General features: G+C 33.7%; 2 protein-coding genes across 11 annotated transcripts in view; one reads left to right on the top strand and one right to left on the bottom strand.

Annotated features, from left to right (window-relative positions):
- LOC106869461 (angio-associated migratory cell protein) overlaps nucleotides 1–3,252 on the top strand; it is a 37,603-nt gene extending 34,351 nt beyond the window's left edge. For all 3 annotated transcript variants that reach the window (XM_089347791.1, XM_089347790.1, XM_014915213.3), the window contains 2 exons: nucleotides 1,151–1,305; nucleotides 2,305–3,252. In XM_089347791.1, the coding sequence (XP_089203917.1) occupies nucleotides 1,151–1,305; nucleotides 2,305–2,377 (228 nt within the window). In that variant the 3' untranslated portion in view covers nucleotides 2,378–3,252. The remainder of the gene's footprint in view (nucleotides 1–1,150; nucleotides 1,306–2,304) is intronic.
- Nucleotides 3,253–3,556: 304 nt separating this feature from the next.
- LOC106869469 (endophilin-B1) overlaps nucleotides 3,557–11,568 on the bottom strand; it is a 169,922-nt gene continuing 161,910 nt past the window's right edge. For all 8 annotated transcript variants that reach the window (XM_089347792.1, XM_089347794.1, XM_089347793.1 and 5 more), the window contains 2 exons: nucleotides 8,922–9,168; nucleotides 3,557–4,127 (listed from right to left, as the gene is read on the bottom strand). In XM_089347792.1, coding sequence (XP_089203918.1) covers nucleotides 4,020–4,127; nucleotides 8,922–9,168 — 355 coding nt within the window. In that variant the 3' untranslated portion in view covers nucleotides 3,557–4,019. The remainder of the gene's footprint in view (nucleotides 4,128–8,921; nucleotides 9,169–11,568) is intronic.

Genomic DNA, 11,568 nt, shown 5'->3' with positions numbered 1-11,568 from the left:
TGTGCCACTGGCACGGAAACCAGACAGCTGCTCTGGCAATGATCACACTCGGACGGTGTTGTTAGCATTCCATTGGCACAGGTGCCAGTCATCAAATTTGGTTCAATCATGATTTCGATTCTGAGTTCAGATTCCACTGAGGTTGACTTTTGCATTTCATCCTTTCGGCGTCAATAAATTAAGTACCAGTGAAACACTGGAGGGATCAATGTAATCGACTATCCTGCTTTCCCAAAATTTCGGCCCTTGTGCCTTTAGTAGAAAGGATTATCATTGTAATAATATTAGGGTGACAAACTGACAGAAGTGTCAGCATGTCCATCAAAATGCTTAGTATTTCTTCTGGTATTTAAATCTCACCTGTTGAACACTGAGGGTCAATGTAATTTACTAAACCCCCTTCCTTAAAATTACTGGCCTTGTATCATAATTTAAAACCATTGTTATCAACACTAGCTGGCCCCGTGCCATCAAAAATGACAGCTAATTGTAGTATAAATAAAGACAAAATATATAAATGTGGATGGTAAATCAAAGTAATACACTTGTCAATGTTATCTGGTGGTTGTCTTTTGAGATGTGACATTGATCATCGTTTGTTACTGAAAGAATGCTAGTTCACATACTTCCCTTGTATACACACACACATGTACTCACACAGAGTTGAAACGCTGTTTGGTTTTCCTTTTCAGTGTTGAATGTTAACCATCCCACTTCTATTGCACACATATACAAACATTCACATACCTCCCTTTTACATATACTCACATAGAGTTGAAACGCTGTTTTGAATTTTTGCTTTTCACTGTAGAATTTCCATTACCTCTTCCTTTCTCATTTCATACTTTGTGACAGAGAAAAACACAAGAGTATTATTATATTATTAGTAGATTATATATTATGCAGTGCCTATATTGTCATATATATTATATAACCAGTATTGAGTGTATAGTTATGTAACACTAAGAGTGAATCAATCTAGCCCCATCAAAGCATCACCATGAACTTATCTTGTTCTGCAATTGTTAATCAATTCATAATATAACATTTATTGATTGCAGCCCTGATATTGTATTGATTACGTAGCAAAGTACTATGTTGCTGTCATATTATCATTGTCGTTTTTTTCATGCAACTGTTCTTACTTCAGGGATCTTTAGTGAAATTAAAATGGTTAGAGAACAGCCCACAGTTATTCACTGCAGGCCTTGATGGTATCATACGACTGTGGGATACCAGAGACGGTTTACTGAGTAAACAGTGGCATGGACACAGAGCTGCCATCATGGATTTTGAAATATCAAGGTAAAGAAATTTGGTAATTTTTTTTCAAAAATATTATCATTGTTGGTCTCCATCTGTGTTCAGGAAATGATAGAAATTTCTTCCTTTCCCTGTTTGTTCCTTCTCACTTCTTATGCTCTCATTATGTCCTATACTAGTCTGGTCAGGGTGTGCTTGCCCAAATGCAAGATAGGTGGGGAAAAAGGCCAGAAACCCCAATGGCAGAAATGCTATGGTAATGACTTAAAGATTGTTTCTAGAAACGTATGTTAAGTTTTCATATCTTAACCACCAGAACACTTTATTATTAGCATGGTCGATGCCAGTGCCACCTGGCTGTTTACAGACTCTACTAGAGACCCAATAGGGCCATATCGTGATGGTGTTAGCGATGACTAGAGGCCAACCAAAACCCTGTGAATAAACGTGTGTGTGTGTGTGTGTGTGGCCTCATCTTCAGATTGCATAATAGTTGTAAACAACCTTCCAATCTTCTGCAAAAATATGTCTGGCCAGAGGGGAAATATTACCTTGCCTGGAGACTGGTGAAGGTTGGCAACAGGAAGAGCATCTGGCCTGAGAAAATGTGCCTCAGCAGATTCCATCTGATGCGTGCAAGCATGAAAGAGTGGATGTTTAAACCAATGGTTCTCAACCATTTTTGTACCTGTGAATCCCTTTGTTTCCTATTTTGCTCGGATGGAACCCTGTAGCTATTTTGACTCCCGTTTTGCTGGGATGGACCCCCAGCTGTTTTAACTCCCATTTTGTTTGGATGGGCACTCATAGCTATTTCGATGTTTTAATAATCCTATCATATTTTTATAAGTAAATTTTATTAGGAATTGTGTTAAAAAAAAATTGAAATATTTTGTGTTTTATAGAAGTATAAACAATTTATCTTACATGGACCCCCAAAGGTTATATAGACCCTGGTTGAGAACCACCACTTTAAACATTGGTAATTACATATGAACTGTGTTTATAATTAACTGAGATTGTGTATCGTTTTTTTTTCAGTGATGGCTCCCTAATAGGAAGTGTATCTCAAGACAAAACAGCCAAGATTTTCTCTATGAATTCTTCCACTTAAAATTCCAATGACATTATTTGGTTTGAAATAGACACGAAACAAAAATAAGAAAAAAATAAAATAGGGAACAACCAAACAATTGCAAATAAGATGCAAAGATTAATTAAATGTTTACTATACAATCACACAGATACCATGTACAATGTAAATGTGTGTGTATAAAGAGAGAGATGTGCATGCTGGGCTTTCACACAACTTCCATCTACCAAATTCACTCAAGGTATTTGTTGGCTTGGGGTTATTATAGTAGAAGATGACATGCCCAAGATGCTGTGTAGTGTGATTGAACCCGAAGACTTGTGGTTTGCAAAGTGAACTTCATAACCACACAGCCATGCCTCCACACAAAAACCCCATTTCAAGCCTAGCTCTAAGATGCCGGTTCAGCAAAACAGCCATTTAGATTCAGGTTTGCAAAGTAAATAACATCCACAATGGAAAAGAAACAGTTTGTTTCTATTATGTGTTAGCTGTTCTGAACAATTAAACGAATATTAAAGCATAACCACATGCTATCAGCCTTTGTTCATCATCAAGCAGTGAGTGGCATGAGTGGCTTGTTAAATTTGTATGCGACACATTGACTCTTGAAAGAATGATTAAAAACACATGGAAAGTTACATGAATAAATTGTATCTTTATTTAAAAACCTTGAAACCTTCAGATGAAGTCTATAAAAAGAAACTTTTACAATGGCTAACAATATTTTTTCTTTCTTTTTTTTTCTTTGTTTACTTGGCTATTACATGTCTAAATCTGTAAGTCTAAGAAGATAGAATTATTGCATATAAGTGTGTGTCTGTATGTATCTATGTGTGTATATGTAAAATCTATGCATAATGTAAGATATCTATGAATAAATTGAAATAACAATCCTTATTGCTTTAAAATTTCTGAGTAACATTTTTATTGCTTGAATCAAGTCAATAATCAAGTCAATATATATGAGAAAAGACATTTGTAATGGATGAAGATAATTTTTTTTCTCCATAAAGTCTAATTTCACTTTTTAATTTTTTTTTTGTGCTAAGAACTTCGAAAAAAAAAAAGCATATATATATATATATATTTATATATATATATATATATAGAGAGAGAGAGAGAGAGCAAGATGGAGTTTTAAATCAAATGCTCATTTTGTTAAAATTTTAAACTGACATTCTGCAAGAATTGACCAAATTTAATTTTTCACAAGCTAAATTTTAATAACAATGAATGATACCAGGAAAAAAAAAAAAAAATTCCCCAAAAAGGCAACAATGCCCAAAGTTAGTTGAAATATTATATGTCCAATTGTTGAAGTCCATATTTGCTAAGGAGGAGGAGAAATACAAAAGTGAAATCTCTCCTGATAGCAGTTGTTGAAAATCTACTTAGATGGGATGACTGAGAAGTACACTATTATTAGACAGTGAGCATGGAGTTAAAGCACCAAAATATAACAAAACAATTTTATGTTGAAGAAAAATACTTGCATAACAGCCATGGAATTAAACAAAAGGGTTTAAAAAAAAAAAAAAAGGAAGATAGTATTGCATATTGATCCCCAATAGAAGTTTACAAAATGTCTTCGAAGCCATTGTTTAACCATTGGATTTCAGAAGAGAGAGAAAGAGACTAACAGTAATTAGAAAAAAAATAATTAATTTAGGATTTGCAAATAATTAACAGGAACTTTGCCACGATCGTGGCCTTTCTCAGCCATCACATAATCATCTCCCAAACTAGGAAGGCTATGAACAGTTATGAGCTGAAAAGAGAAAGAAAATGTGAGACAGTTAAAAAGAAACAAGTAAATTTAATCAGGCTAAAAGAATTTAACCTAATAACCTATAGTAATTATACATACATACATATCTATATATATATATATGCAATTAAAATATAATCTACGGTATTTTACTTATGAATACAGCTGAAAATATTTTAGTGATTTAAAGATTGGACTTAAAATAAACATTAAATCCTAATAAATGTGAAAAGGTGAAGCTGTGGTTTACTAATATATATTGAGCCAAGATCACCAATTAAAGTTAAGTCTAAGAAAAATTTGCACTTAGTGTAAGAGAATAAGTCTCTTGTTCTCATGTGTGGAAAACAAATCAATGTATAGGAACATGTACAGGAAATATGTTGAAGTTACAAAAATATTCAATATTTCATTCATTGATAAAAACTTAAATATATTTATGACTCTTTTTCTATGCATTATTAAAACATTTTTTAAAATTAATTTTTGTTAGAAGATAATTAACAACTGATAATTTAATAAACCCAGATATATTAAGTGGTAGAAATGTCTCTGCAAATGGCATTATCTTAAAAGCTGTCATAATCTTCAACTTCCCTTCAGTTACACAAATATTTTGATATTCTTAATCAGCATATGATATAAAAACAAAGTATTACTAATTGCCTACCTGCCATACCAATTTTTTTGAAAGCATATTGAGTATTTTTTTAATGTGCAAGCTACAGACAGCAAATGTAAATGTGAAACATGCTTAAACAAAAATAAACAAATAATAGATAACATCGAGTATGAATATGCTTTTGCTTTTTGCCTTTTGGGAAAGAGTTTGACTTGTTGAAAGATGTGAATAGTTGTGATTAGTTATGACATACGTGAAAAGAACAGAACTGGTTTAAATTTGACCAAGGACAAAATACACAAACAGTGAAAAGGAAACTGATCTACTTTGCTGTACACTTGGGTTTGTGATGAGTTCTGGGGACTTATATGCTGTGGAAACCAAGTTAAGTGACAGATTATAAACCCCACCCCATTGGGCTGTTGGTCCATTGTAGAGTTAACTTCTCAGCTGTTGCTACAATTCATTTGTGGCTGAATGGACTGGAGCAATGCAAAATGAAATGTTTTGCTATAAAACACAACACAATGCTAGGTCCAAGAATTGAAACCATGACCTTACGATCAAGAATGCAACCCCCCCTAACTACTGAGCTATACACTTTTATCTTAGTGCTATGCTTACACAAAAGGGAAAAAAAGGCCCAAAGAACTAACACTTTCTAAACTTAACTTAAATTATGCTGATATAAAATATTAAGACAGTATTTTTAATATATGTAAAATAGGAGAAAAGGAGTTTGGTGGTGGGGTGTTCCTGGTCAAATTTAAACCATGTCTGTATTTTTGAACAAATTGCATTTATGTAGAGATTTACCATTTTGGGAGTTAGTATTTTACAAATATGTTAACTCTTTCAACCTTAATGAACCTGCTAATTGTATCACTTAATTATGTTAGTACTTATATTCTGATGATATAATTACACAACTGTGAAACATTAGGCAAAATACATTATTAAAGTATTGGAATTATGGTGCTGAAATCTTAGTTTGAAGGATTAAATTTGTCATTCCCTTGGAGATACAAGTGTGTGTGTGGAGGGGGCTTCAATAGAACTATATTTACCAGTAATATACTGAGCACTGGACCATCGAGATACTCAAATCATTCACCATAAATGATATGCCTTTGCTTGGGTTAAGAGATTGTTATTACAGACATAATACCAAAATATTGGTTTCACATTTTGGCACAAGGCCATCAATTTCGGGGATGGGTGTAAGTTGATAATATTGACTCCAGTGATCAACTGGTACTCATTTTATTGTATCCGAAAAGGATGAAAGGCAAAGTCGACCACAGTGCAATTGTTACTCAGAATGTAAAGACAGACGAAATGCCACGAGGCATTTTGCCTGACACACTTACAATTCTGCCAGCTTACCACTTCATAGTACACAAAAATTACATTGGATGACATTCAGAACAGAATTGATCAGCTCATGTGGTTTTCAATTCAAACTACACCAAAAGTTTGAGAGCATTGGGCTTTCTGTTTGATGGCTCAGATGGTTTTAGCTTGTGATAAGGAAAGAACACAAGAATACTTGACTCTCAACAAGGACTTGTTTGTCTTTGCATCTTCGTGGCTCAAAGTGTGCACACTTATGTCTTTTAAAAGAGAGACTGAACAGAAAACTGTGTTTTCTTTTATAGTTTAGCCACAGATGTGCCTTTGTGAGTGCAACTGTGGCAGTGAGATGCAGGCACAAATGTATGGTCAGGGAGCTTGTTTCTCAACCATGTCATCTTGGGTTCAGTCCCTCTTCATGCAACTTTTTTTTATCCTTTACTTGATTCAGTCATTAGACTGTGGCCATGCTGGGGCACCACATGGAAGAATTTTTAGTCAAATGCACCAACCCCAGAACATTTCTTTTTAAGCCTGGTACTTATGTTATCAGTTTCTTTTGCTGAACCACTAAGTTATGGGGGACGTAAAAACACACCAATACCAGTAGTCATGCAGTAATGCTAAACACACACGCACACACGTATGTATAAAATCTGATTCTTTCAATTTCTGTCAGCTAAATCCACTCAACTCACAGAGCTTTGGTTGGCCCAAGGCTATAACAGAAGACACTTGCCCAAAGTGCCACACAGTCGGTAGGTTGGGGCCGGGGTGGGGGTGGGGGGGCAAGTCGGTCCAACCATGAAACCTTTGCAAACCAAAGCTTGGTGAGTGGATTTGGGAGATGAATACTGAAAGTAGCTTGTCTCATATGTGTGTGTGTGTGTGTGTGTGTGTGTGTGTGTGTGTGTGCGTGCAGGTATGTGACTGAATGTTTGTGTCTCCTTGTCTTAACATCACACAATAGTTGCAAGTATTTCAATCATATAAGCAATGTCATTATGGTGGTGGTGGTGGTGGCTCCGAAAGGGGTCTCAGGACCACTCCTTCCTAGAAAGTGAGGTTGGAGGTAAGCAGGGGCATGCTCCCCGTAAAAAAAATGCAGCTACGGAAAAGTCTCATGATAATAGCAAGTGAGTCGTTCATATTCAATATTCTGTGCAAACATGTTTGGACATGGGGAACTATGACCTTGCAAAAACAACACTACCCATGACTTTTGGAAACATTTTGTCATGTTCACAATTCCTGGAGGAAGGAATAAACGACTTGCATCCGTTGTTAGCAATCAGGACACTACCTCCTATATCCAGCACCTATACATAGGTGCTGGAGTGGCTGTGTGGTAAGTAGCTTGCTTACCTTACCAACCACATGGATCCAGGTTCAGTCTCACTGCGTGGCACCTTGTGGAAGTGTCTTCTACTATAGCCTCGGGCCGACCAAAGCCTTGTGAGTGGATTTGGTAGATGGAAACTGAAAGAAACCTGTCGTATATATATATATATATATATATATGTATGTATGTATGTACGTACGTATGTATGTGCGTGTTTGTCCTGCCCCCAACATCACTTGACAATCGATGCTGGTATGTTTATGTTCCCGTAACTTAGCGGTTCAGCAAAAGAGACCGATAGAATAAGTACTAAGCTTACAAAGACTAAATCGATGGGGGGGGGGGATTTGCGTGACGGAAAGCGGTACTCCAGCATGGCCACAGTCAAACGACTGAAACAAGTAAAATAAAATAAAAGAATATATATATATAAAAACAAGAAGAGTATCTTGCAGTAGAGAGCCTGCTTCAATACTGTCCATCCAACCCATGCAAGCATGGAAAAGTGGATGTTAAAATCACACACACACACACACACACTCACTAACATTATATATATATATATGTGCATGCAGACACTCATGCATTAGTGACAGCAGTGATGAAGGCTGAAACAAGCTGTGTTGAATTCAATACCTAACATTAGTCTCAATCTCACCAAATTCAACATCATTTCCCATCCTTTTAAATGCAATAAATTCATTCATTAGTATTAGGCTAATGTTGATTCATTAAACTAAAAGCCTTATATGTATAATTAAGAAATTAAATTTAAAATACTTGAAAAGGTAAACAGCTCGGTGATTATTCCTAACACTAAGGTTGAAACAGTGCAATAATAATATTTCATTAGAAATATAATAAAACTAAATGTACCTTTGATAATGAGAATTATTAATGGTTTTGTTTGCAAATTTATCTTAATTGGTAATTTTTTTTTTTTTATTGGAGCAACGTTTCAATTAATATGCTCTCCTTATCACTTGTGTTTATAACAGAGGTTAGAATTTCTTCCCTTTTTTCTTGTGGTGGTGGTGATAGTGAAAACATGAATTTCTTTAAACCATCGTAACAAGAAATGGTATTTGATGTTAATCGAAGTATGTACGATTGATGCATGATTTTAAAATAAGATGAAAAAAAAAAAAAACACATTGCAAACCAAAAACTATCTCACGTTCAAAAATACAAAAATAAAAGAAAATAAACATTAAAAAAAAAAAAAAAAAAAAGAAAAGTTATACTGAGTATTTAATTAAAATTAAAAAAAGAAAATCACACACAACCATCACCAACCACAGATCAGAATTGAAACAAAAAGAAAGTTAGAAAAATGAAAACACAGAAAGCAGCACAACAGTCATTCCTATTTCAATATTTCTGAACATAGCAGCAGTGGGGTAAATAAAATCATACAAAAAAAAAAAAAAAAACAACATATTTGACAATGAAATAAATGTTAAGGTTTATAATATACCTCATCAGCTGTTAAAGAGATTTCTGTTAAATCTGCTGCTGCGTAATCATAAAGGACTCTGGCATATTTTTTTTCAACATTGGGAGATGGCGCAGTCACCTCAATGGCTGGAGGGGCTGATGGATTGGGGTAAAATGTGCTGAGACTAGCTAGTTGGGGCTGTGCACCAGCATTGGAATTGTTCCCCAGTTCTGTGGCTGATGGAGCAAAAATACTACGTGGTGCACAACTGATAAATGATGATAAGCTGCAAATGGACACAGGAAGAAGACTTCCGATTAGAAAGCATGAAGCCTTTGTCCTTCTAATCTGGACTACAATTTATAAGCAACATTAACACCGCTGAGATAGTCGAAGGAGTCCGCAGGACCATGTTATTAATGCATCGTCAGCAGTTAACTTGATGAGCAAGCATTTAAAGCTAGTTTACTAAGCGGCAAGTAAAAGCTTAGCTACATTAATCTAAGTTGTACCACACAAGCATGAAATTGTTTTTCTAGTTAGGAAATAATGAAAATAATGAGTAATAAGCTTTTTCGTTTTTTAATGAAGAAACAAAATGGTTAAAAAAAAAAGAAAAGAAAGAAAAGAGTGAGAGAGAGAGAGAGAGAAAAAGAAAAGAATTGAAAGGAATGAAACAGCAATTCTGAAAACCCAAAAGAGACACACATTTACACACAAACAGATATATGTAACTATAGTAGTTGCAGATTTGAGTTCTGATAGATTTATTTTGATGTTTTATACATTTTACAAAAGATGCAGATTGTGGCAAGAAACACTCGCACGTCAACTACAAAAAGACACTGTTAACCAACTTGGCTGTCTTCACTGGTGCTGCACAAATGGTTGAATAAAATATAACAAGCTTTTCTGCCAATATTTTATACACCCAATGGTGTGACATGAATGAAGCTAGTGCAGGTGGTAATAGTATTTTCATACAGCTAACATGAGAGTTTTTTTGCTACACTCTGTATTTTCAGATTTTACCAGAAATTGAATGCATTTTTTTTTGTATTATTTCTTGAGGTTGTTGAAACTGGGCTAAAGACACAGAACATATATAATAATAATAATAATAATAATAATAATAACAATGAAGTTTCAATAAAATGTTTGCATCTGCATTCTTTCTTTTTAATATTACTATTATTTTAATATTATGGTATAATTATAATATTAAATACAATATTATAATATTATATTAATATTAAAATATTAATATTTTAAAATGTAAATATTGCATAATTTCTTTGGAAAGACAATTTCTATTGCTGCAGGGACTGCTTTTGCTATCGGACATTAATAACTGATAATAGATTAAGGTAAGATTACAGAGGTTGTGTGTGTGTGTGGGGGGGGGGGGGGACAGGAATGAAACAATAAATATTATTCAACCAATACAAAACAAGTAAACAAACTAGTAGTACTTTTAGTTAGTAATAGTTAAATCAGTTCCACATTTTTGAATTACACACAAAAAAAAAAAAACAAAAACAAAAACAAAAATCAGACTCGGTTTTTGTTATTCAAAACATATAATAACGAGGAGACAGATAGAAGGGTCATTGTTTATCTTAAAACAGGAATCCTTTAAAAAGTTTTGGTTATAAGCTATAACAGAAGTTAAAGGTTGAAAAAAAAAAAAAAAATTCTAAATTTTCAATGAAACAGTAAATAATTGTTCGAGTGACCAAACCATGAATGATTAGTGTATTGTACAGGATTTGAAACACTTTTGGAAAGCAAACAGACTGAGCAACTAACAAGATAAGGTTCTATTTCATACTCCAAATATTAAACAAAAAGAATGACCTTTAGATCTCATACTAAGCCAGAGAACAAAATCTTGGTGATTAAAAACCACTAAACGACTGGATGTTAGCTAAATTTTTCATACTGTTTACAAAAAGATGAATAAAACTTCCTAATTTACTATAATGTCTAATTCTATTATGTTTCAAAATATTTTACACATTCATGAATTATTTATGTCAGTATATTTGGAGGTAAAATCTTTCGTAGAAGAATCAATAAAATAATATTTTGAATATTATAATAAAACATTGGGAAGATTCAAAGGTGAAGTTAATTGGATATAACAATGTAATAATAATGAGAAAGAGAGAGAGATGGGCAATGAAAGAAGAGATCTGAGAAAAAGGATATAAATTTTATTACTGTATAAAATATTGTATGGTGTGGAGTGTCTTTTTTTTATTTTTCATTGAAAGACAAATTTATGAGGAGATGAAATGTTCAGATTTAGATTTCAAAGAATGAAATGACATGGTATTTCATAAACTTTGGGAAGTTTCACACATAAAGAGGATTATTGTTTAATGAATGCTTAATAAGGATAATGGTCTGTGGTAGAATGATTTGTTGAGATGACGACAATGAAATCATTAACTGTAATCACGAACCCAATTACAGTCAAACAATTATCTGAACATCAATTAACCAAACAAGATCCCATAGTTTCATGACTATTTAACCAGCCGTAATATGTGTAAACTGAATGTTAAAATAATACCAGTGCTATCATTTTCTCTTTTGTTGACAATAATGAAAAGTGAATTCAAATAAAAGAAGAAGATGAGAAACACCACACCGAAGGTGTTTAGTGAAGCTGGTGCAGTGA

Source organism: Octopus bimaculoides, chromosome 2, assembly GCF_046866305.1.
Source record: "Octopus bimaculoides isolate indiv1 chromosome 2, ASM4686630v1, whole genome shotgun sequence".
NCBI classification, from domain to species: Eukaryota; Metazoa; Mollusca; class Cephalopoda; order Octopoda; family Octopodidae; genus Octopus; species Octopus bimaculoides.
The sequence above is the reverse complement of the archived record's forward strand: the minus strand, read 5'-3'. Positions and strand labels throughout refer to the sequence as shown.